General features: G+C 48.8%; 1 protein-coding gene and 1 long non-coding RNA gene across 4 annotated transcripts in view; one reads left to right on the top strand and one right to left on the bottom strand.

The window, feature by feature from the left end:
- Positions 1–25,720, top strand: part of PPP3CC (protein phosphatase 3 catalytic subunit gamma) — a 52,770-nt gene that overhangs the window by 20,793 nt on the left and 6,257 nt on the right. For all 3 annotated transcript variants that reach the window (XM_039698303.1, XM_039698302.1, XM_039698301.1), the window contains exons 4-12: positions 8,561–8,758; positions 8,987–9,111; positions 16,305–16,416; positions 19,623–19,768; positions 20,444–20,583; positions 21,127–21,204; positions 21,302–21,396; positions 23,028–23,153; positions 24,059–24,136. In XM_039698303.1, coding sequence (XP_039554237.1) covers positions 8,561–8,758; positions 8,987–9,111; positions 16,305–16,416; positions 19,623–19,768; positions 20,444–20,583; positions 21,127–21,204; positions 21,302–21,396; positions 23,028–23,153; positions 24,059–24,136 — 1,098 coding nt within the window. The remainder of the gene's footprint in view (positions 1–8,560; positions 8,759–8,986; positions 9,112–16,304; positions 16,417–19,622; positions 19,769–20,443; positions 20,584–21,126; positions 21,205–21,301; positions 21,397–23,027; positions 23,154–24,058; positions 24,137–25,720) is intronic.
- On the bottom strand, positions 3,900–8,553 carry LOC120497155. Its single transcript, XR_005626440.1, has 2 exons — positions 8,230–8,553; positions 3,900–5,454 (listed from the first exon to the last, which is right to left on the bottom strand). It is a non-coding gene; the product is annotated as an uncharacterized LOC120497155 (long non-coding RNA).

The following is a 25,720-nucleotide window of genomic DNA, read 5'->3' as shown; positions in this document are numbered from 1 at the left end:
TTTTCTGGGAATACATTGATTTTTAAGCTCTGGAAAGTTTGTAAAGCTGGAGGGTCTCAAAGAGAGAGGACTTCCAGGCTGGAATTGGAGGGTTTTGGGCTCTGCTTGGTGAGCTGGCACTCGGTGATGTCCCGAGCCCACATCCCTGGCAGAGGACTCAGCTCTGGACTGATTGGCTCAATGACAATCCCAGGAAAATCCGCATCAGTGCCGCTCATCAGGAGCCAAATCTGAGCTGGAAACTTGATGGGCCTTGCGAGCAAATGTGGATTTTAGCACTCCAGGGAGCCTGAGGGTGCCCACTGAGAGTATTTTTGAGGTTTCTGATCTTGGTGGGGGCAGGAGCCAGACCAACACCACGGACCCAGAGTCAGGGCGGGATGTGGGGTGTGAGGAGCCCTGGCTGCCATGCCAGGAGGGCTTTGTGAGCAGCTCTGCTGCCTGGGAGCTGGTGCCTGCTGTGGCTTAAGTCGCCTCTGCTCTAATTAACCCCTCCTGGGTTTAATCGTGCCCGGCTCCAGCAGGAGCAGAGTTCCAGCTCCACCTCGTGGGACCATCACCAGCACCTCTGCAATCGGCAGCCAGCGCAACGCCTTGGCCCTCAGCTCTGCTGGGGAATCCTCCTCAGCAAAGGCACCTTGGTTGGTCCTGGCCTCCCTGTTCACTGGCCAAATTCCCAGCAGAACCAGGACAATCACCTGCTACCCCAAAGGTTTGAGGAGCAGTGAGCACAGTTCAGGGAGCTGTGAGGTTGCAGAGTCTGGTTCTTCCCTCTGAGGGTGGCGAGGCACTGGGATGCTTTTCCCAGAAAATCTGTGCCTGCCCCATCCTGGAAGAGGCCAAGTCCATCTTGAAGGTCCCTTCCCAGCCAAACCATTCTGTGATTGTGTGATATTTCCTTGGAGATGCCTGGCTGGGCCTAGGTCTGTGTGGGTTTTGAGCCTCTTGGCTCGGTGTCCCGTGTTTCCGTGGGAGCCGTGAGCGCGGCCGGGGCTGCGCTCTCTTTGTGTTTGCATTTCCATACACAGAGCTGTCACCTGCTTTTTTTAGCCTTAAATGCACCTGGCTCTTGCTCAGCCCCGGGGCCTGCCAGCTTCTCCCAGCGTGGCCTCAAATTTTGGGTGTTACTCCTGGGAGTTGGTGAGGCAGGGACAGATCTGCCGCTGGGAACGGCTCCGCTGCTTCATCCCAGCTCTGCTTCGGGCTGGCTGTGACTGTCCCCTTCCAAGAAATCATTCATTCAGCTCCTACAATGCAGGTATTTTTAGGGTTATTGTGAGGAGATAATTCTGGTTGTCCTACAAAAAGGAATCCGTGGCTGCAGGTGAGGATCAGAGCCAGCTCTCCAAAGCAGAAGCACCCTGGGAGGTCGGATTCAGCTCCGAGGAGTTCTGGATAAAACTGGGACGTTATAAACTCCATCCATTCAAAGGAGCTGCTGTTCCAGAGGAATTCAGATAACCCCAAATCTCAGGGTCTTCCTGCAGCACTTCCAGGGCTGAGAAGCAGCACTCTGGAATTTTTTATTTCCCCTCTATTTGGGAGTCTCTGGAGCTTCTGAAATCTGGAGGTTCCTCACCCAGAGCAAAAAAGGATTGGAACATGCAAAAATTTGGGGGAAAACAGATGGAAATGGCAATAATAATATTATAATAATAATTCCTGGCTCTTGCTCCTTTTATACAAGAAGGTATTTACTCTATTTGGAGATTTTTCTTTGGCATTCATGTTTATTTTAATAAGGGAGAAGTTAATTATTTCCTCAGGTGGAAGGTGATGAAGCTTTTTTTTTTTTTGCCTTTTTTTTTTTCCACAGAGTTCCTGCAGCTGGAACGAACAGTTCTGTGCCATGGCAGGGTCAGGCTGCCTGTGCCAGCCCTGGAAAATGACACAGATTATTTGTCAGGGCTTGATCCAAGCTTGGAAAAATCAGGATATCGAGCTCACACACACCTGGTTCTGCAGGTTCTCACAGCAGGGCACCTCAGGGGAGGAAAAACCTCCCAGAAACCAGGGTGGGGATTCTTAAAGCAAAGACAATTTTGTGTTTTTATGACCAGAAATTCGTGTAGTTTAATCATTTTGGGAAGAAGGAAGGTTATTCCAAGGAAAATAGGATGGTTGCTGATATGTAGGGTGGTCAGGCGTTGGGAGGTGGTGGAATTCCCATCCCTGGAGGTTTCCAAGGAATGCCTGGGCCTGGCACTCAGTGCTCTGAGCTGGGGATTGGTCACAGATTGGAACTGATGACCTTGGAGGGCTTTTCCAAGCTGGATAATTCTGGGATTCCAGCACCTCCCAGCTGCTGAGATCCAGCCTGTCCTTGCTTTTGTTGTGCAGCTGGGATGGAGCAGCAGGAAAAGCAGGGTGGCTGGAGTGACAGTGACATCCATCCCCTGCCTCCAAGGGTTTGTTCCCTGTTAGTGACTCTGAAAGCTGAAAATCCACCTTTTTCCCAGCAAAAAAAAATGCCATTTCTGTGGCCTTGCTGTGCTGGATTTCTGCACATGATTCCCTCCGAGCCCCAGACTCAGCTTTGAATAGATGAATGTAGGTTAGGTGTGAATGGGAATAAAATCCGGGATAAAAATAACATTGGACTGTTTGCCTTTTTCCCAGCAAAAAAAAATGCCATTTCTGTGGCCTTGCTGTGCTGGATTTCTGCACATGATTCCCTCCGAGCCCCAGACTCAGCTTTGAATAGATGAATGTAGGTTAGGTGTGAATGGGAATAAAATCTGGGATAAAAATAACATTGGACTGTTTAGAAATTGGGAAAGAGGGGGGGAAAAAAAAAAACCCCACCCTGCTGCTCGTGCTGTGCCCAGCTCAGCCCTGGAGCTTCTTCTCCCTTTCACAGGGGTTTGGGTGGACTTTTCCTGGGAATGTTTCTACCTTTGCCAGCCCATCCAGCTTCCTCAGTGTCCAAATCCTGGGGTTTACCCCAAAATGTGCTTTTTTTTTTGCTGCAAAGTGCATCTCTCACCATCTGCTGCGTGCTGAGGAGAAGCAGGGAAGGGGCTTTGTTTGGATTCCCTCCCAGATGTGCAGCAGGAGTTTGTTGTGGTGAATATCGGATCCTGTGGGGTTATTTTGGGGGGATTGAGGGGATCCCTTTTCCCTGCAGCCCCCGGGAGCAGCGTCTGGCCAGCACTGGCACTGCAGGCACGGAGCTCCTGCTCCTTTTTCAGTAATGAATCCGCCTCAGCTGCTCCCTGCAGCCATCCAAGGGACTCTGGGATGTATAAACAATCATTTGTGGATCACTGGTTGCTCTGCCTGGAGGTGGGGATGGGGCAGCCTTGATGAAGCTCAATTTTAAGGTGCATTTTAAGGACAGAGGTAGGGAGGAATGGGATTTTTTTTTTTCCTGTGGGATTTTTGTGTGGCACTCGGGGATGAACGTTGCTGGTGCTGGAAAAGCAGCTTTCCCCCAAATTCTTTCATTCTGAACTATCCATGTCCTCTCAGAGTGTTGCAAATACCCCCTTTGCTCGTGGCCTGGCAAATAAAATCTGTGTTAATTTGGCAGGAAATGGAATCTTGCCCTGGAGTCCAGCAAAGAGATCCCTTTGATTTTCCTTTTAATTTCCTTTTCCTTTTCCCTTGGGCACACCTGACCTTTTTTAAATCCATTTCACACCTCAAACTTTGCTTGCTTTTGTGTCCTTTTGTTGTGGGTTGGCCCTCAGCACGTGTCCTGTTGGTGGGGCAGGAATTGCCTTTTCCTGGCCGTGGGTTTGGATGCCCTTGGAGGATTTATCAACCCCAGCCCTGCAGATTTCACTGTTCAAACAAGACTGGGTGCAACACCCGGCTTTGTGTGCGGAGAGAAGGTGGCACAGAGGTCACAGGGTTTCATTCTTGGAATGCTGGGAGTGGTTTATTCATCATTTTCATTAATTAATTGGTGGCTGGCTCTGAGAATGAGCTTAACCAGGACCAGCCATGGAATTGCAGTGACAGGAGAATGGATTTGAGCTGAAAGGGGAAATTTAGGGTGGGTGTAGAGAAGGAATTCTTCCCTGTGAGGGTGGGGAGGGCTGGGATGGAATTCCCTGAGGAGCTGTGGCTGCCCTGGATCCATGGAAGTGTCCCTGGAAGGTTGGATGGGGCTTGGAGCAACCTGGGAGAGTGGATGCTCTTTCCATCCCAAGCCATTCCACAGCTCTGGGTTTTTTTTCTGTGTGTGTGAGATAAGGACTTATCTCCTCATTTTTCAGACAGGAGCAGGAACTGGGTGAGTCTCTCCACCCTTCTCAGTGCCCTGGAGGTACAAAATTCCAGGTCAGGCTGCTCTCAGGGCTGTTCCCACTGTTGGAGAGCCCTGCCTGGCTGCAGGAGCATCCTCTCCCTCCTGTCCAAGAGAATGGAGCATGGAGAAGGATAAAATCGAGGTATTTTAATTAAAGTGGGGTGGCTGAACCCCTGGCAGAGCCAAGGAGGTTCCTGGTGGTGCCCAGCTCCTTGTGGGAGCAGAGCTGTGCAAAGCCAAGGAGGGAACTTACATAAAAGTTCTTGGCTGGAGCCTCAGGTTTGATCTTGCATAACTTTGCTCACTGGGGCCACCAGGAAGAGGCAAAGGCAGGAGCTTCCCTGGCTCTCTGGATGGGCAGTGCTGTCCTGGGGTCACATCCCACCTTTGCTGAGCTCTCCAACCCCACTTCTGGGGCTTCTCACTCCCTTGGTGTGGCTCCAGAGGAGCTGGCCATGCTGGAGTCTGGGGAGTGTGGAGGTGAAGGGTTTCTATTTCCCTCTTCTCTTCCTTGTAAATCATTTGCCCTCCAAGTGCTCCCTGGCTCCCTTTGGAGTCAGATGCCAGAACAACCCAAGGTTTGTAACACTTACAAATCATTTTCCAGCCTCTCAGTGTCCCAAAAAATCCCTCATTCCAAGTCCTGGACTTGCATTTCCACCTTTTTCCTTCCTTTTGCCCTCCCTCATGCCAGCTGATCCTGTTGGTGCCAGCCCCACATCTTCCCTCATTTCCTCCCCCAGCTCTGCCAACCCTGCAGTGACCCAGAGCCAAAAAATCCTTCAAAATTATTTTTTCATCCATCTCCAAAAAGGTATTTTTTTTTTTTTTCCTTTTGAAGCAGAGCTGAGCAGTGGATGCAGAAAAAGCCCTGCTCCAGCCCGTGTTGGTTTAAGCAGGTCTGGTTTCATTGTCAGCTTGGTGGGAAGGCTCAGGAGTGTTCCAGGCACGTGGGACACAGAGCACAACTTCCAAAGGGATCGATGGAAGCGGGGCCACCTCCTTGCCGGCACCAGCTCCCCTTTCATTAGAGCCACTCCTGCAGTTCTGTGATTTGAAAATTGATGTTCAGCCGTAAAGAATCTCTTGTGCCGCCTCTCTGCCTTTCCTCTTGGGGGTTTTCAGGGTAAATTGCTGCTGGATTTGCATTTAAAAGGGAGCCGCCGCTCTTCTCCCTGTGTTATTTGGCCAGCTCTGTCCTGGAAAATTCACAATTCAATATTTTAGTGTCTCACGGGCTCCTTCAGGTTGGAAGAGAGCTCCAGGATCACCAGGTCCAAGCTGTGCCCAGTGCCCACCTTGTCACCAGCCCAGAGTGCTGAGTGCCACTTCCAGGTGTTCCTTGGACACCCCCAGGGTGGGCACTCCCTGGGCAATCCCTTCCTATATTTAACAGCCCTTTCCAGGAAGAAATTCCTGCTGAAGTCCAACCTGGCACGGCCTGAGGCCGTTCCCTCTGCTCCTGTCCCTGGGATAAGATCCCAAATCCCCTCGGCTGTCCCCTCCTGGCAGGAGCTGTGCAGAGCCACAAGGTCCCCCCTGAGCTCCTTTTCTCCAGGCTGAGCCCCTTCCCAGCCCCCTCAGCCCCTCCTGGGGCTCCAGCCCCATCCCAGCTCTGTTCCCTGCCCTGGATTCACTCCAGCCCCTCCAAGTCTCAGTGAGGGACCAGAAGTGGGCACAGCCCAGCACAGGGACAATCCCTGCCCTTCTGCAGCTGCCACCACACTGGTTTTGATACACAAAACACACTCTTTTTGCTACAAAACCCTCTCCTCCAGTCACATTCTTGTGCCTGGAATGAGGTATTGAGGTGAAGGAAAGCAAATTCTGCTTTTTGGGGGTGAGGCTTTTTGAGGTATTCGGGCAGAGAGGGGCAAGTTCTGCTTTATGGGGTTGCAGCTGTTTGAGGTGTTTCCAGCTCCTTCAGCCTCTCCTGGTGCCCCTTCCCCAGCTCTGTTCCCTTCTCTGATTCACTCCAGCCCTCAGTGAGGCTCCCAGAACTGGACAGAGCCCTCAAGGTGTGGCCTCACCGGTCTTTGCTGGGTGATGGATGAGGACAGGGGTTTGATTTCCATCCAGGGGTTTGATTTGCATCCAGGGGTTTGATTTGCATCCAGGGGTTTGATTTGCATCCAGGGGTTTGATTTGCATCCAGGGGTTTGATTTACATCCAGAGGTTTGAGTTGCATCCAGAGGTTTGATTTGCATCCAGGGGTTTGGTTTGATCCAGGGGTTTGATTTACATCCAGGGGTTTGGTTTGCACCCCACAGGTTTGATTTACATCCCAGGTATTTTCCTGGGGGTGTGACTCTGCCTTCCACACTCCCAGGAGAAGCACAGTGATGGAAGGATGGTTCATTATCCAGTGGCTCTCAGAGGGTTTTGGAGGTGCTTGCTCACACCCAGACTCAAATCCCCGTGAAAGCCCCGGTGCATTCCAGATTTTGGGATATTTTGGGGGTGCCAGGTAAGGGTGGGATGGTGTTTCCATCTGCCCCCATCCCTGCAGAGCTTCCAGCATATTTTGGGGGAGGTTTGTGCCTTGTCCCCGAGGCTGGGGGGTGCTGCCAGCTCCCTGTGGGGTCTGCACAGGTGAGAGGCTTTTCTTGAGCTCTGGGTGCAGCATCCCAAAGCAAACCCCATCCCAGCATCTCCTCCTCATCCCAGCTGTGCCTGGAATCGTTCTGGTCCCACCATGGCCAGGGGGTGCTGGAAGAACCCCAGAGGGTGAGGAAATCCTGCTCTCACTGCTTTGGGGAGCACATGGAGGATCTGAGAAGATCCCTGGCATGAGATTCCCATCACTGCACGGATTGCAGCCAGGCCACACACTTGGGGTTTTATTCCCAGTTCTTCCCAAACATCCAGGCCTCCTTCCTGGAATTAATTTTAATTCAAGACACTACACAGCCATTAAATATTACACCAGGGTCATGCATGCTCCCATCTTTTTTTAATTAGCCAGGCCTGGGAGAAGGGAGATGAGGAATTCAGATTTTTACTGAAAACTCTGCTTTTTTTCTGTTTTTTTTTTTTTTTTTTTTTTTTTTTACTTAATTTCTGCTAGAGGTCACATTCTCCCACACCATCCTCTTCCCTACCATGAAATAGTGCTGAATGATAATAATAATAATAATAATAATAGTAACAATAACAATATAGCAGTATTTGATGGGGTATTTTCCATCCAGAGTTAAAAACTAAGGAACATGCTGCAAATAGCTGAGGCCTTAACTTACCTTAAATATTGGATTCAATCCTTAACTTACCTTAAATATTGGATTCCATCAAGATTTCCAATTTCTAAGCCTGGGGTGAAGCTTTTTGAGGTATTGGGGCAGAGAAGGACAAATTCTGCTTTTTGGGGTGAAGCTTTTTGAAGTATTGAGGTGAAAAGCAGCAGATTCTTTCTGGGGGTGAAGCTTTATGAGGTATTGGGGCAGAGAAGGACAAATTCTGCTTTTTGGGGTGAAGCTTTTTGAAGTATTGAGGTGAAAAGCAGCAGATTCTTTCTGGGGGTGAAGCTTTATGAGGTATTGGGGCAGAGAAGGGAAAATTCTGCTTTTTGGGGATAAAGCTTTTTGAGGTATTGGAGTGAAGGGAAGCAAATTCTGCTTTTTGGAGGTGAAACTTCTTCAGGTATTTGGGGCAGAGAAGGGCAAATTCAGCTTTTTGGGGGTGAAGCTTTTTGAAGTATTGAGGTGAAAAGGGGCAAATTCTTTTTGAGGGTGAAGGTTTTTGAGTACTGGGGCAGGGAGGAGCAAATTCTGCTTTTCAAGGGTGAAGCTTTATGACATATTGGGATTGAGGTGAAAAGGGGCAAATTCTTTTTGAGGGTGAAGGTTTTTGAGTACTGGGGCAGGGAGGAGCAAATTCTGCTTTTTGGGGGTGAAGCTTTATGACGTATTGGGGTGAAAGGAAGCAAATTCTGCTTTTTGGGGCTGTGTGATTTCCTGATAAGCAAATATTTTACCTGTTGATCCTCCTGCCTGGCTCACTGGTTGCTGCTTTTCCTGCTTTTGCTGGTATTTCCATGGAATCTGTTCTGGCTTCGAACGCTGACTGTCCCCTGGGCATTGTGGCTCTGGCACAGCCACAGGTGGCATTTAGGCTGCACCAAGAGGGATTTTAACCAAGCTGAGGGGTGAATCCAGCAGCTCTGGCAGCTCAACTCTTCTCTCACTCCTTGGGAGCATCATTTCAGTGGGAATTCCATTTCTGGGTGGCAGCTGGAGGCTCGGGAGCAACGCCTGTCGTTCCCTGTCGCCGTGTTGCTGACTCCTTCCCTCCCCTTGCCTTTGCAGCTGTCCCGTTCCCTCCCACGCAGCGGCTCACTCTGAAGGAGGTGTTTGAGGATGGGAAACCGAGGCTCGACGTCCTCAAGAGCCACTTGGTGAAGGAAGGGCGGCTGGAGGAGGACGCGGCGCTGAAAATCATCAACGACGGCGCCGCCATCCTGAGGCACGAGAAGACCATGATCGAGGTGGAGGCTCCAATCACAGGTCAGAGCTCGTGGCTCAATTCCTGAATAACAACCTCGATAACCCCAGCAGGGTTTTTTTGGTTTTTTTTTTTGCCCTGTTCTTTCCACCCACGGTTTTTTAACTCTGCTGAGCTCTCAGAAGAAGAGGATTTTGCCGGTGCTCGCTCTGCTCCTCGCTGCTGTCGTGACCTTGCTTTTCTTAGCGTGGTAATTCTGTCCCTCTTTTGTGCTGTTCTTCCTCCCCCAGTGTGTGGTGACATCCACGGGCAGTTCTTTGACCTGATGAAGCTGTTTGAAGTGGGAGGATCACCCAATAACACCCGCTACCTCTTCCTGGGGGACTACGTGGACAGAGGCTACTTCAGTATAGAGGTGACCAAGGAAGTGGAGCTTGGGGGTGCTGGGGCTAAAGGAACCCAAAGTGTTGAACTTCAGTTAAAACCAGCTGAAATTCAGGTCAGAATCAGTAAGATGCAGCTCAGAGTCAATAAAATACAGCTCAAAATCAGTAAAATTCCACTTAGAATCAATTAAATGCAGCTCAGAATCAATAAAATACAGCTCCAAATCAGTAAAATACAGCTCCAAATCAGTAAAATTCAGCTCAGAATCAGTTCAAATTCAGCTCAGAATCAGTTAAAATTCAGCTCAGAACCAGTAAAATGCAGCTCAGAGTCAATAAAATACAACACAAAATCAGTAAAATTTCGCTTAGAATCACTTACATGCAGCTCAGAATCAATAAAATACAGATCCAAATCAGTAAAATACAGCTCCAAATCAGTAAAATTCAGCTCAGAATCAGTTCAAATGCAGCTCAGTGAAATACACCTCAGAATCAGTAAAATGCAGCTCAAAATCAGTTCAAATGCAGCACAGTAAAATTCAGCTCAGAATCAGTTCAAATTCAGCTCAGTAAAATACAGCTCAGAATCAGTTTAAACCAGCTCAAAATCAGTTCAAATTAAGCTCAGAATCAATAAAATTCAGATCAGAATCAATTAAGTGCAACTCAGAATCTGTTAAATACAACCCCAAATCAGTTTAATACCTCTCAGAATAGCTAAAAGGCAACTCAAAATCAGTTAGATACAGCTCAGAATCAATTAAATGCAGCTCAAAATCACTCAAATACAGATCCAAATCAGTAAAATTCAGCTCAGAATGAATTCAAATGTAGCTCAATAAAATACAGCTCAGAATCAATTAAACACAGCTCCAAATCAGTAAAATACAGCTCAGAATCAGTAAAATCCAATTCAGAATAAGTTATAATGTAGCTCAATAAAATTCAGCTCAGAATCAGTAAAATTCAGCTCAGAATCACTAAAATTCAGCTCCATATCAGTTCAAAGGCAGCACAATAAAGCACAGCTCAGAAACTATTAAATACAGCTCCAAATCAGTAAAATTCAGCTCCAAATCAGTAAAATAGAGCCCAGAATGAGTTCAAATCCAGCTGAGAGTCAGCCCAAACACCCAACCCAGATCTCTCATGCTGGATTTACCCTCCAGTGCAGTTCTGCATGGGGTGAAGGCAGTGCTGATAACTGCCAGTGGGATTTTGGGCAGGAACATGATGTCCCCACCTTTGGATCCCCAGGCAGTGGCAGTGATGGGGTTAATGCCTCTCCTCTGCCCTCTGGGGTGGTTCTAATGTCACTTGGAGCTGTCACTCAGGGACACAAGAGGGACACTTGATGGTGCTGTTGCAGGCAGCAGGATCCTGTGGGTTCTGCAGGTTGGGGTGGTTCATGTTTGGGCTTAGGTGTTTATTATTTTTTATCAGTGAAATAGTCTTACAACTCTGAGTTTTGTAGCTTTTTATTAGTAAGGCACAAAATGGCTAACTCTTGTTACAAGGTCTTTTAAGACTAAACTGTCTAATTAAGAAATGACACTTAGATTATTTTCCTTTTTAACTTAGTACCTGATCTTTCAAAGCTTGTAATGTGGACTTTTCTGTCTAATTACAAAATACCAAACCCATGAAGAAGAAGGTAAAGAATAACTTGTCTCTGCCCTAAAACTTTTATCTTGCTTTATATTTATTTCTAGATTCTAAAACTTTAAACTCTTAAGTTTTCTACTCTGTGATGTCACACACTTCTAACCAACTCCACACCTGTAATCTCAGTGTTATCAATTAATTTTGGAAGTCTTTTCCACAGCCTCAGGTCAAATGTAGAGTTCTCTTGTGAGTCTGTACCTTTCAGCATAGAAAGTTTAAAATTCTCAGCATCCAGGGTTCCAACAGGACCCACCAGGCAGTGGGGAAGCAAATGTTGGAAAAGCTGCAGGATTCAGGATGGAGCAGGAGGAGAAAGGGCCTGAGCCACTGCTTCCCTCTGCAGCCTGGAATGGGGTCAGGAGAGAGGAGCAGAAGTCACCTGGGCTGTGGCAGCTCCCTGGGATTCCATGCCCAAGAAACTGGGAGGACAAAGGATGGAGTGGAGCCCAAAAGGACTGGGAGCAGCCCCGTGGCTGCTGCTGGCTCAGTGCAGAGCTGGGATGGGACAGGAAGGGACAGCTCTTAGCAAATGCCACAAATCCCAAGGGATTGCAGCCATCTGGATTCACAGAGGCAGGCCTGAGTGGAAGTGCAGCACTTCTCCCAGTTGGAAGCAACGTAAGGAAAAGCTTTTGGGGGAGCAGGGGCTGAAATGTGGCAGAAATCAGCTGGAATAACAGAGGGAGGGATTTCTCCTGGAAAAAAAAGAGGCTGCAGGAGCAGCCGAGCTGAATCTTCCCCAGTGAAAATTTTGGGAAGGAGCTGTCAGGGAAGAGTGCGAGGGGTTCTTTGAAGGATTCTGCAGAGGATTTAGGGAGAGCAGGGCTGACAGCTTGAGCTGCAGCAGCCCCTGGCTCCCCTCCAGCCCCACGCTCTGGAATGCTGACAGGGAGCCAAGGTGTGACAAGGAGCAGCTTCCGGGGCAGGGCTGGGGCTGGGGCTGGGGCTGGGGGATTTGGGGTGCTGCTGCCAGGAGAGCCCCCCAGGGAGGAAGGGGAAGGACACATCCCACTGTCCCTGCAGTGTTCACCTGGAAAAGGGATTATATTCCAGAGCAGCAGCTCCTTCTGAGAGAAAAGGTGGATTTTTTTTTTGGTGTTAACCCACGATGCTTCAAATGAGAGGTGTTGGGCCCTGTGTGTGTGTATGGATTGTGTGGATCAGGGTGGAAAAGTGCTGCTCCCCCTCCCTGCTCGTAGCCCAGGACTGATCTGACATGGAGGTTTTTGCTCTCAGATCTCCAGAAGTGCTGGGGATCAGCAGCCTGGTCTCTCCATGCTGGGATCATCACAGAATAATGGAATGGTTTGGGTTGGAAAGAACTTCAAATCCCATCCTGTTCCACCCGCTGCCCTGGGCAGGGACACCCTCCACTATCCCAGGTTGCTCCAAGCCCTGTCCAAGCTGGGGGATTTGGGGTGCTGCTGCCAGGAGAGCCCCCCAGGGAGGAAGGGGAAGGACACATCCCACTGTCCCTCTGGGTTTGCAGTGGTCACCTGGAAAAGGGATTATATTCCAGAGCAGCAGCTCCTTCTGAGAGAAAAGGTGGATTTTTTTTTTGGTGTTAACCCACGATGCTTCAAATGAGAGGTGTTGGGCCCTGTGTGTGTGTATGGATTGTGTGGATCAGGGTGGAAAAGTGCTGCTCCCCCTCCCTGCTCGTAGCCCAGGACTGATCTGACATGGAGGTTTTTGCTCTCAGATCTCCAGAAGTGCTGGGGATCAGCAGCCTGGTCTCTCCATGCTGGGATCATCACAGAATAATGGAATAGTTTGGGTTGGAAAGAACTTCAAACCCCATCCTGTTCCACCCGCTGCCCTGGGCAGGGACACCCTCCACTATCCCAGGTTGCTCCAAGCCCTGTCCAACCTGGCCTTGGATGCTTCCAGGGATGAGGAAATCTTTCCCAGCTCCTCTGGGCAACCTGTGCCAGGGCCTCCTCACCCTCACAGGGAAGGAATTCTTCCCAAAATCCCCTTTTAGTTCAAATCCCCCCTGTCCTCTCTGCCTGTGATAATATGGAAGAATTCCAAGACAATGCATGGCCTTGGAGAACTGAGATGGTGGGACAAAAAGGATGTTTTATCTTTTATTTCCTGCTGCTTTTCCCTCTCCTCCTTGCCTTTCCCCCATGTTGCAGCAGGAATGCAATGGATTTTCCCTGGAGAATCCCTCTGATCCCACAGCTCAGGGTGAGCTTTGATGGGCACAGCAAACACACTGCAAACATCAGGATAAAGCAGAATCCAGAAGTTTTCATTCCTATGTACCTTTCCCTTTCACCTGGGTGGAAAGAGATTCCCACCTGGATGTGCAAAATCTGCTTTCTGTAGTAAAACAACAGCAGGTTTGGAGTATCCCAGATGGAAAAACATCCAGGTTTTCCCTGTGGTGTGACCTCGGGGAAGGTGGGGAGCAGCAGCAGCCTCGTGAGTCACCACACCAAGTTGGGCTTCCATGGGGAGATGGTCTGAGCAGCTGGGGCTGTCCTGGGCACAGCCAGGCCTTGGGATCCCTGTGGATTCCTTCCAGCTCAGGATATTCCACGATTCCATAACCGTGACCTTTTAGCAGAGTGAAATAGGAGGGGGTGGTTTAATTGCAGGAAACGATGCCAGACTGGAGGCCAAGGAGGTGTAAGGGCCAGATTTCCCTTCCAGGTGTTCCCTGTGGCTCCAGGTGTTTGGTTGTCCAGGTACAAGGAGGAATTTGTGGCTCAGACAAAACCTTTCAGACCCCAGCCCCCCCAGGCCTCTCAGTTCATCAGCTCAGCTGGATGGCAGCAACAAATCATTCAACAAATCCTTGCTGGGCCTCTGGCTTAGGGAAATGCTCATTTAAAAACATGAATTCCCAGTATAATGAGGCCATGGAGAGTGGATTGGTTGATGGTTTAGTTTGGTTTTTTTTTAAGAAAAGAGTTGTGAGGAGAGAGGGGAGGGAAGAAGCGTGTGAAAGCTGGAGTGCTGCTGGAAGGGGACTCTGGGAGGGTTTGCTGTCCCAAACCCGCTGTGACAGCGAGCCTGACTGGCCACAGATCCCAGCTCCAGAGTGCAGGGCTGACAGGCAGCATGGAAATCAGCATGAACTCCCCCGTTGGAGATGCTGATGAGGCAGAGCCCTGCTGGAGGATTCCCAGTGGGAAAAATGTTCCTTTCATTCAGCTTTTAGCCCCAAATCCCAGAATGGCACAAGGGAGATCTGTGCTCGTGGTAGGGAAGGACCATCCCAGTCCATGAAGCTGGAATACAATGAATAGAATGATTTTGTTAAATTAGTGAATTGTTCTGACCAGGAACAGAATCCATGGAAAGAGGAAATTTATCAGGAAAAGTGATGTGGTAATGGCATGCACCTTTCCCAGGCCAGTTCTTCCAATCCAATTATGACAGGACACGTGATTGCTGTCTAATTATGGAATTATATGTTAATCTTGATTTGATGCACTTTTTATACAGAATGGTATTAAAGAGATCCAGTCAGCCCTGTGAAGTGGGAGTGGAGCTGGATTTGGGAGTTTTGCCTCTGTTCCCACTCTGGCAGGCTCCGTGTGTAAAACTTCCTTACAAATGCCAGATTTTGGGAATGATGAGAGAGGTCATGGTGGGGGCAGGTTTGGCACCAGCCCCTCTTGCATTTTTGGGGTTGCAAGCCCCAGTTCCTCTTGGAATTCCCTCCTTCCCTCCCTGTGTCCTGCTGAGCTTTCCAAGTGGATCAAACCCTTGGCTTTGGGCTTCACACTGAGAGGCAGAATAAGGAGAGAAGGAGATTATTTAAGATTATTTAAGCCCAAAAAGATGTGACTGCCTGGATTTGCTCCTTGGCTATTGCAAGCAGGCAGGAATCAATTCCTGGGAAAGGGATCTGTGCAAAACACCAGGAAGCATCTGAGGCATGCAAGTGTAGAAACTCCCTCATTCCTCATTCCAGCCCCCCTGGAGCCCTCGAGGGCTCTTCAGTGTCCTTTACTCCGTGTCCTCCTGGTACCTGGCAGTCCCCACATCCTTGGGAAGTGCCTCCAGCCTCAGGGAATGGTCACTCTCCACATCCCTGGCATGTCCAGGAAGAATTGTGGTGCCAAATTCAACCCCATTTCACTTTAAACCCCTTCAAATGTGTTTTAAAATCTCTCTTCTGCAGGCTGCCAACCTTCCATACATCCCAAACCCTCCCCTATTGATGCTGTGTCTCTGCCTTGCTTTGATGCCAGGGCTGCTTCTCCTCCAAGTCATTTGGTTCATTTATAGCAACCTCAGAGTTCTCCTGCCAGCCCAGAAAAGTGACATTTCTCTTGCAAACACAGGGAGGTTAAAGCTTTAAATCCCAGAATAATTATAAATGGTTTTGTTGGGAGCATTCCTCCTGGTAACAGATGCAGTAAAACATGATTCTGCTACTGGCCTTGGCCCCGTTCTCTTTTGGAATTCCCAATTAATCAAGTTGTTAATGTGGGGTTGAATTCCAAGTGAGACACAGGCGGTGCTTTACAGCTCCTCGGGGTTTTTGGGATCAGCTGGGATGATTCATGCAGAGCTTACCTTGCAGCTTCAGTGCTTCACCACCACCAGATCTGAGCTGGCTGTGCTGGAACCAACTGGGAACTGCTTCATTTGGGTTCTGGAGGCTGTTCCCAGCTGGTTCCCGGGGATCTGTGCCCCAGATTGGGAATTTTGGAGGGTGTCAAACAGGCTTGCTGGTGGTTCCTGTTTCCCAGGCGTGTCCTGCAGCCTGCCAGCCCCCAGGGTAAGCTCCTGGGAGAGACTTTAATCCAGCTCCTGGGGCTTGCTGTCCTTACGGATTGTCCTTCCAGCGCTCGCAGCAGTGTGATAACATTTCCCCGTGTGAGATAACCCCGAGCACCCCGGGCTGAGTGAGCCCTCCCAGCCCTTCCCTCAGGCTTTTTTTGGGAAGCCAGCAGGAACTATTTCTGCTAAAACCCCGTTTCAGCCTGGCTTTGGTCTGAGCCTCATCAAAGGCGCCGGTTTCGCAGGTGCCGCTGCTCGCAGAGGGGATGTGGAAAGGCCTTTTCAAAGCCAGAGAGCTTTGCTAAGCTAAGCTTGTTTTTTGGGCTCTGCTTTTCCTGTTTTGGGCTTGAACTTCACGTGACTGTAGTGTAAGCAGAAAAACCAGGGAGGGGGAAATCAGTGGGGAAGGTGAAGTTGAATTTTCCGGGTGTTTTGTGGACAAACGTCTGCCTGCTCCTCCCGCTGGTCTCCATCCCAGTGGAACATCTGGAGCAAACAGCTGGTTCTGCTTTGCTGCTCTACAAAAGGGTTGTTTTTTTTCCTTTGGTTTGTGCTGGAAGCAAAGCTGCCCCCACCCAGTCCTGAGCTGCTTTCTGTTGGCCACGACCTCATTTGTCACTTCTCCAAGTCAGCCCTAATATAGAGAAATCCCGGTGGCTTTTCCCCACTTGGCCAGGAGAAGATCCACTGCCCATTATGGAGCTGGGTTCCACTTTGGGTGTCTTCCCAGAACCTCTTAGTGCAGTCTCAGGCTGATGAGTGCCCTGGGAAAGGATTTTCTGACATCCCCTGTTTGCCTCTCTTGCAGTGCGTGCTGTATTTATGGAGTTTAAAGATAAATCATCCCAAAACGTTGTTCCTCCTTCGAGGGAACCACGAGTGCAGGCACCTCACAGAATACTTCACCTTCAAGCAGGAATGTAAGTATCAGCAGTGGGAGAAGGATTTGAATCCATTTAAATAATACATTTTAAAATATATTTTTAAAAAAAAGGTGTTGTGAGAAGGCGTGGGCTTCAATTTTTGTGCCTCTGAGTGGCATCAGAGCTGTAAAAACCTGTTGTCTTGTTTTCCTGCTCTTCTGCTATAAAAAACACCCCAAACCCCAAATCTTTAAGTTCTGTTAAGCACCAAATGTGGCCTTTTTGCTTTCAAAGACTGAGTGTGCATGGAAGAAATGGGAGCACTTCTCCCTTGATGAGCCAGGCACACACATCCTCCCCTCCCTGACTTCCAGGCCCAGCAACATGGAATCAGTGCCAAAAGCCTTCCAGCTCCAGATTGTGCAGCTGGGATCAGGGATTGGAGCTGGAGCGGGGGAAGGATTTGCTCCTCCCTGTTTGCACTGGGGAGGATCATTTACCTTTCAGATGCTTTTGTCAGTTAAAAGATGGCTTTGTGCACAGCATTTGAATGTTTTTAAAGCAGTGCTGAGGAAGGGTCAGGGAATGCTGGGTGTCTGTCATTCCAAGCAATACAAGAGGTGGAGAACTCAATGCAAAGCTCCTTTAGGGAATTCTTGCTCAAGGACCCAACCTCCAGAGATAATTGTGGGCAATGCACAGATCCAGCCTTTATCCCACCAGCTCTGGGTGGTGTTGGATGGGGGAAGGCTCAGAGGGGATGAGCCCTGCTCTGTTATCTGAGGAGTGAGCTGCAAAACACCTCCCAGCTCTGTGCTGGGTGCTGTGTCTGCATCCCACAGCTCTGGGTGGTGTTGGATGGGGGAAGGCTCAGAGGGGATGAGCCCTGCTCTGTTATCTGAGGAGTGAGCTGCAAAACACCTCCCAGCTCTGTGCTGGGTGCTGTGCCCATCACCTGCACACAGGTGAGCTCCTGGTGAGCTGATCCAGGTGGTGGGGTTGGGTTTTTCCCTTTGGCAAACAGGAGGTGCTGCTTTTCCCCTTCCCTGAGAACTCCTGCTGGTAAAAGGATATTTCTGAGCAGATTTGAGCCTGGTGTAAGAGCCTTGGAAAGGCTGTGATTTATGTATGGGAACATCCTCTTCCCCTCTGCTGGGGCGAGGCATCCCTGGGATTGTCATCCCTGGAAGATCCAGTGGAAGATCCATTGCTGTGGGCAAATCCTGCCCCCCAGGAGCTGTGGAAAAGCAGTTCCTGCTCCCATGGCTGTGTGATGCTGCTGTGCCAAATTCAGCAGTCAGGATGAGTCTAGAGTGCAGCAGGGCTGTGGCAAGTGATGGGGTGGCTCCAGCAGCACCCCAAATTTATCACAGGATCCCAGTTTTCATTCTGTGGGAGCACCTCATCTCCTTTGTGCTGAGCTCAGTGCAGGTGTTCTGGAAAACAAATTGAAGGCACGTGAATATTGTCCAATTCCACATTAAAAAAAACCCTTTTCTTTCACACATCCAACAATTATTTTCCAAGTTGGTATTTTCAGGAATACACCGGTGCTGAGTTGATTTTAAATCAGTATTTTCACAAATGCACAGGTAATTTTAAATCAGTATTTTCACAAATGCACCGGTGCAGAGTTTGATTCTAAATCAGTATTTTCAGGAGTACATAGGTGCAGAGTTGATTCCAGGTACAGAGTTTTAATCTAAATCAACATTTTCAGGAATACACAGGTGTAAAGTTTTAATCTAAATCAGCATTTTTACCAATAAACAAGTGCAGAATTTGATTCCAAATCAGTATTTTCACAAATACACAGGTGATTTTAAATGAGTGTTTTCAGGAATACACAGATGCAGAATTTGATTCCAAATCAGTATTTTCACAAATGTACAGTGCAGAGTTGATTCTAAATCAGTATTTTTACCAATACACAGATGCAGAATTTGATTCCAAATCAGTATTTTCACAAATGCACGGGTGCAGAGTTAATTCCAGGTGCAGAGTTGATTCTAAATCAGTATTTTCACAAATGCACTGCTGATTTTAAATCAGTATTTTCAGGAATACACAGGTGCAGAGTTGATTCCAAGTCAGTATTTTTCCAAATACACAGGTGATTTTAAATAAGTGTTTTTAGGAATACACAGATGCAGAATTTTATTCCAAATCAGTATTTTCACGAATGCACTGCTGATTTTAAATCAGTATTTTCAGGAATACACAGATGCAGAGTTTTAATGTAAATCAGTATTTTCAGGAATACACAGGTGCAGAGTTTGATTCCAAGTCAGTATTTTCACAAATACACAGTTTTCATGAATACACAGGTGCAGAGTTGATTCCAAGTCAGTATTTTCACAAATGCACAGGTGATTTTAAATAAGTGTTTTTAGGAATACACAGGTGCAGAATTTGATTCCAAGTCAGTATTTTCACGAATGCACTGCTGATTTTAAATCGGTATTTTCAGGAATACACAGGAGCAGAGTTTTAATCTAAATCAGCATTTTCATGAATGCACAGGTGCAGAGTTTGAGTCCAAGTCAGTATTTTCACGAATGCACTGCTGATTTTAAATCGGTATTTTCAGGAATACACAGATGCAGAGTTTTAATGTAAATCAGTATTTTCACAAATGCACAGGTGCAGAGTTTGAGTCCAAGTCAGTATTTTCACAAATACACAAATGCAAAATTTGATTCGAAATCAGTATTTTTACAAATGCACTGCTGATTTTAAATCAGTATTTTCAGGAATACACAGGTGCAGAGTTTTAATCTAAATCAGCATTTTCATGAATACAAAAGTGCAGAGTTGATTCCAGGTGCAGAGTTGATTCTAAATCAGCATTTTCATGAATACACAGGTGCAGAGTTGATTCCAAGTCAGTATTTTTCCAAATACACAGGTGATTTTAAGTAAGTGTTTTTAGGAATACACAGGAACAGAGTTTGAGTCCAAATCAGTATTTTCACGAATGCACTGCTGATTTTAAATCAGTATTTTCAGGAATACACAGGTGCAGAGTTGATTCTAAATCAGCATTTCATGAATACACAAGTGTAGAGTTGATTCCAGGTGCAGAGTTGATTCTAAATCAGCATTTTCACGAATACACAAGCGCAGAATTGATTCCAAGTCAGTATTTTCACTACCAGCTGTAAAGTTTGATTTGTGAGCCCTTTTAATTCCTTTAGGAGCTGGGTTCCTGGCGTTTATTGATCAGCACGTGGCTGATCAGAGCTTGACTGGTTCCTCTGCAGGTCGAATCAAGTACTCGGAGCGAGTGTACGACGCGTGCATGGACACCTTTGACTGTCTTCCTCTCGCTGCCCTCCTCAACCAGCAATTCCTGTGTGTGCACGGGGGCCTGTCCCCAGAAATCACGTGTCTAGATGACATTAGGAAAGTAAGTCAGCTCCTGGAGCTTTTGCCTTCCGTCCCAGTTCCCCGTGGGGCTTGCTTCTGTGTGGATTTGGGGATGGGAATCCATAAAATCAGAGGGTTTTGAGAAAGCTGCAAAAGACAGGCTTCAGAAACAGCAGAACTGTGATTAGAGCTAAGCAGTAGCCATAAGATTGGTCAGCAGAAAAATTACGTAAAAAGTAGAAAAACAAAAATAGAACAATAGTCTGTATATTAATGTTTGTCTAAAATAAATCCATAAGCTGCAGAAAAGTATATCTAACAAGATATTAGGAAGTTGTAAGCTTAATAATAGAGCTCTGTACGTTGTGTTTTAAGACTCACAAGCAGGTGTTGTATTTGAAATAAGCAAACATTGTTTTAACCAGAAGTACAAGTGCTTATAGTGGTTAGATAAAACTACTGTCAGTATGCTTTTGCTTTGAGTGATTAGTCAAAAAACTTTTAGAGTGACTTGTACATTAAGTTCTTTATCTGCTGCCTAAAATGTGAGCTGATAACATCTTCCCATTGTCATAACAATGTAATGAGGCTGATGCTGGAAAACACAACAGCTCCAGAGGCTTCCTGGCAGTCCTGTCCCGTTGGTGATTTGTGCACAGCCCCAGCTGACAGGAGCCCTGCCACAGCCCCTGCTGATGTTGTGTCCCCTCTCCAGTTAGACAGGTTCAAGGAGCCTCCAGCCTTTGGTCCCATGTGTGACCTGCTGTGGTCGGATCCCTCGGAGGATTACGGCAACGAGAAAACCCTGGAGCATTTTGCCCACAACACTGTCCGAGGCTGCTCCTATTTCTACAGGTGAGGGGTGGTGCAGGGGGCATTTCTGTCCCTTCACACTGAAATCACTGTTCAGGCCACTCTGTGGGGCTTTGCGGAATGTGAAATTCTCTTCACTTTGCTCTAATGCACAAATTCTTGTTTGTTTTTTGCTTCTTTGGATATTGAGCTGTCTTTGAATAAATTTGAATATTGAGCCGTCTTTGGATAAGTTACTTTGTAGAGTTGGGATCTCAAGCAGCAGAGATGCTTCTTTGGGCTGTGAGTGGTTTGCAGCACCTGGAAATAGGTGCTAGGAAATATTCTCTAGGAAATATTCTTTCCTTGCTAAAAAAGAAGGATTTGTGCTGACAGTCCACTTACAGGAAGGGTTTAAAAGAACCCTTTGCAATTAATTTTTGAATAAAAGTATATAATTTGAAGAATTTTGGAATAAAGCAAATTTTGGGGTGCTGGACTGAAACTGGATGTTTTCTGCAAGTGGCTGCTCCCTGAAACCAACACCATCGAGCTCTGTGCTCTCCTTTGCTCGCAGCTGAGTTCTCCTCCCTTTTTGTTTTCCAGTTATCCTGCAGTGTGTGAATTTTTGCAGAACAATAGTTTGTTATCCGTAATCCGAGCTCACGAAGCCCAGGACGCTGGGTGAGTGCTGCAGCCCAGGGGCTGGGCGGGGTTCGGGCTGGGCTGGGCGGGGTTTGGGCTCTGCTAAGCCGGGTTTAACTCCTGCCCTGTTTTGCAGGTACCGAATGTACAGGAAGAGCCAGACCACGGGCTTTCCCTCATTAATCACAATCTTCTCTGCACCAAATTACTTAGATGTCTATAACAACAAGGGTAAGGCTAGGGCTCTGCTGCTCTGGGGCTGGGTCAGGAAATCCCTCTCCCACTCTGTGCTCCCAAAATTCACAGGATAATTTAATTGGAAAAGAGCTGCAAGCCACTGAGTCCAACTTTGCCTGATCCCTCCCTTGTCACTGTCACTTCCAGTTGTTCCTTGGACCCCTCCAGGGATGGGCACTCCAACCCTTCCTGGGCAGTTCCTGAGCCCCTTTCCATGCAGAAATTCCTGCTGTGCCCACCCTGAGCTGCCCTGGCCCAGCCTGAGCTGTTCCCACTGCTCCTGTCCCTGTTCCCTGAGCACAGCCCGACCCCCCGGCTGTCCCCTCCTGGCAGGAGCTGTGCAGAGCCACAAGGGCCCCCTGAGCTCCTTTTCTCCAGGCTGAGCCCCTTCCCAGCTCCCTCAGCCTCTCCTGGGGCTCCAGCCCCTCCCCAGCTCTGTTCCCTTCCCTGGTTCCCTGAGCACAGCCCGACCCCCCGGCTGTCCCCTCCTGGCAGGAGCTGTGCAGAGCCACAAGGTCCCCCCTGAGCTCCTTTTCTCCAGGCTGAGCCCCTTCCCAGCTCCCTCAGCCTCTCCTGGGGCTCCAGCCCCTCCCCAGCTCTGTTCCCTTCCCTGGATTCACTCCAGCCCCTCCAAGTCTCAGTGAGGGACCAGAAGTGGGCACAGCCCAGCACAGGGACAATCCCTGCCCTTCTGCAGCTGCCACCACACTGGTTTTGATACACAAAACACACTCTTTTTGCTACAAAACCCTCTCCTCCAGTCACATTCTTGTGCCTGGAATGAAAGAGAGCTTTGTGTGCTGAGCTGAAGTGGTTGACTTAATGTGTTACTGTGGCAATTAAGTGTGGAGTCATAAGGCCTGGAATAAAGCTTTCATGCCCAGCCACAGGAGAATGGAGCCCTGTTGATGGATGCTGCCATCCCACAGAAGCTGATAGTGTAGGAAAGCTTTCCACTTCCCCTGCCCCTAAACCACTGGGATCATGGTGGGATTTTCTCCAGCTGTGGGGTTTTTCACCCCTCACTTTGAATCTTGGTTCTGTTTGAGCTTCGCTGTTTTAAGCTGAGAACCAACCTGAGTAAACAAAAAAATTATGGTTTTAAACTTTCTCATTTTGGAGACTTGGTGGCTTGATGCTACACGAGTGTAATGGGGTGTTGATAATGAAGGGTTTTTAACACTGGGAAAACTTCCAGAGGGAGCCAGGCTGGGAGAGCTGGGGGTGAAAGAGGAAAAGGCTCCAGGGAGACTTTAAGAGCTCCTGCCAGAGCCTAGAGGGGCTCCAGGAGAGCTGGACAGGGACTGGGGACAAGGGGTGGAGGGACAGGACACAGGGAATGGCTCCCACTGCCAGAGGGCAGGGATGGATGGGAGATTGGGAAGGAATTCCTGGCTGTGAGGGTGGGGAGGGGCTGGGATGGAATTCCCAGAGAAGCTGTGGCTGCTCCTAGATCCGTGGAAGTGTCCAAGGCCAGGCTGGGGGGCTTGGAGCACCCAGGGAGGGTGTCCCTGCAGGGAGTGGTGCTGGCTGCTCCTCAAGATCCCTTGAAATGCAGCCCATTCCAGGGTTCTGTAGGTGGAAATGCCCATGGACATTTATTCCCTTTCCCTTTTCTCCCCCAGCTGCTGTACTGAAATATGAAAACAACGTCATGAACATCAGGCAGTTCAACTGTTCCCCTCACCCCTACTGGCTTCCAAACTTCATGGATGTCTTCACATGGTCTTTGCCTTTTGTAGGGGAAAAGGGTAAGAGAGATTTGGGTTTCTGTTCCAGATTCCCAGTGACTGCTCCTCATATCCTGAGTGTCACAAACCTGTCCCACGGTGCTGGGAGGGTTTTGCAGCTCCAGGTAGCACAGGAGAGCAGTTCAGGCTCAAGGAGATCTTCATTACTGGGTTAAATTCCTGCAGAAACAGCTGTTGATAGCTGTTTGAAAAAGCTTTTACCAGTAAAACACTCCTTTCTTGCTCTTTCTGCATTGCTGGTGGGGCTGATCTTGGGTGCTGTAGTCCCACCTCAGAATTTGGACATGTTTCTCTTGGTTTGCAACAGGAATTTTAAATTCCTGCTGGCTCCTGGCCCACCAAAAGGGAAGCATTCACTTCAATCCAAGGCTTATTTCGTTTCTGAAGATGGCGAGGCAGCTTAAAATATGACCAAGACTTTGCCTCAGCTTTTCACCAAAAGAATTTTTACCTTTCCTGATGAGCTTAAATTCCACCCCAGTCTTGTCTGTTCAGAGTGCACCTCCACCCTCACCCCTTCCAAAGGGTTTTTTGACTTTGAGGCACCAAAGGTCGAATCCCCCCCTCCCCAAATTTGGCCCTTCTCGGAGCCAGGTGGCTGTGGCGTGGGTGAGGATGGGGAGGGGGAACCTTGAGGGAGCTCAGGCTGTTCTGCAGGAATGTTGGCACCTCCTTCTCCACGTCTGGTTCCTCTGTGATGTGCTTGGCCTGCATCCACCTCCTTGGCAGAAGATGCAACGTGTGTCGTCTGCTCGGGCGCCGCTGCGGGTACCAGCAGGCTGCGCCTAAAAGTGTCTTCAGGCTCCCACTTGCAGGGGACAGACGACCTTGAAATCCTTCCCTCGTCCTCCAGATCCCTCTGCATGCCCAGGCCTCTCTGACCTCTCTGTCTGTGCCTCTTGCAGTCACCGAGATGCTCGTGAACATCCTCAACATCTGCTCCGACGACGAGCTGATTTCGGATGGCGACGAGACGTTGGAAGGTAAAATATCCCTGCTGGCAGCAGAGAGCAGCGGGGGGAGAGGCTGGGCAAGGCCTTTCATGCCTGAGCAGCACTTGATTTATAGCTGGATACCCAGCCAGGGTCTCCAGTTCCTTTTTGCCCAGCCTTTGCAGTTTTGGGTAGGGAATGGTATTTTTTTTTTTTCTCCTTTGCTGTTCAGTCACAGAGAAATTAAATGACATTCACTGCGACAGACACTTCTTGCCAGCTACTCTGGGAATGGTTTCCTGCTCCTTACACAGGCTGCTGGTTATTTTTTCCCCCAATTCAAAATTTTCTGCACCAAATTATTCACCCAGTCTTCTCATCTGTTGCAGTGAACTCGTCTGTAAAGCGGCTTCTCGTGTCACCCCCCTCACCAAAAACGCTGGTTTTGGCCCTGGTTTTAAGCCATGCATGAAGGGGACAAATCAGTGATTGAGCTGACGAGCAGTTTGGATTTTGGGGGGACTCAGGAGTGAGGTGGTGACCTGAGGAAGCTGAGGGGGGCAGCAAGAAGTGGGGCCTGAGCTGCCTCGGCCCCAGGTGGAGACTCTAACCCGCTTATCCCATTGCATTTCCGTTTTGTTTTTTGGTTTTTTTGGTTTTTTCTTTCCTCCCTCCCATGAAAATTAAATTTGTTTCTTCTATCTCTGTCTTCATCTACTTGTTTCTTGGTGTCTCCTCTCCCTGAAGATCACTACATTTCAAGCTATCCGAAAGGTACCCGGCTAGAATTTGCTACGAGCTTAATTATCACTGCCTGTGCCACCAGATCCTTGAAGTGGATTTCCAGAGCTGACTAGTGGGGCAGTCTCTTCATCCCCTTTCAGTTTTAACATAAGCTCCATGTGTTTTTTAACCCTTCTGCGTTCCTCCAGGAACTTTGAGAAACGGGGGTCACGTTTCTACCTGATTCTGAATGCAGCCACGTAGTGCATGGCTGAGCCATGGTGCATGTTAGCCCTGGGTTTGGCTTCCCTGTCCTGACGTGTACTGGGCCATGTGAGGAATCTCAGCTGAGAGGAGATGGATTTGTTCCCTCTTTCGACCTGAATTTTCCCTTTGGTTTCAGCTCCCTCCGTGCTTTTTTTGTTTCTCTCTCCCGTTGGGTCCGTAGGGCGGAAGGGGAGCTCCCCCCCGTCCCGTTGTGTCCGTGTGGGGTCAGAGCAGAGCTGCCAGGCTCGGGCCAGCCCTTCCCTGTGCTCCTTGGATGCCAAAGCTGATGCTTGCGTGCCGCTGCGGGCGAGCCCAGCGGTGCCCATCAGCCGTCAGCCCCCTCCGTGCTCTGCCTTGCAAACCGTGTCCTCATGGCTGAGTCATTTGTGTCCCATCCTGTGCAGTGTGGGCCCAGCTGGTGACCTGCCAGCCAGACCTCCCCGACTCCGTGTCCTGTGGTGGTTCTACTCTCTTTAGCCCTCTCGAGTTCCGTGTGCCATCTCGTTGGTGTTGCCCTCCTCACCGCCATCCTGGTGCCATCCTGATGCCATCCTGATGCCATCCTTCCAGCACCGTTCTCTCTCCTGTGAATCTGTAAAAACCATGATTTCTTTTCCTGGAGTCAGGCAGGTGCTTCATCCTGAC

This window comes from Passer montanus, unplaced genomic scaffold, assembly GCF_014805655.1.
Source record: "Passer montanus isolate IOZ18808 unplaced genomic scaffold, ASM1480565v1 scaffold123, whole genome shotgun sequence".
NCBI classification, from domain to species: domain Eukaryota; kingdom Metazoa; phylum Chordata; class Aves; order Passeriformes; family Passeridae; genus Passer; species Passer montanus.
Note: the sequence above shows the minus strand (reverse complement) of the source record. Positions and strands in the feature narration are given on the sequence as shown.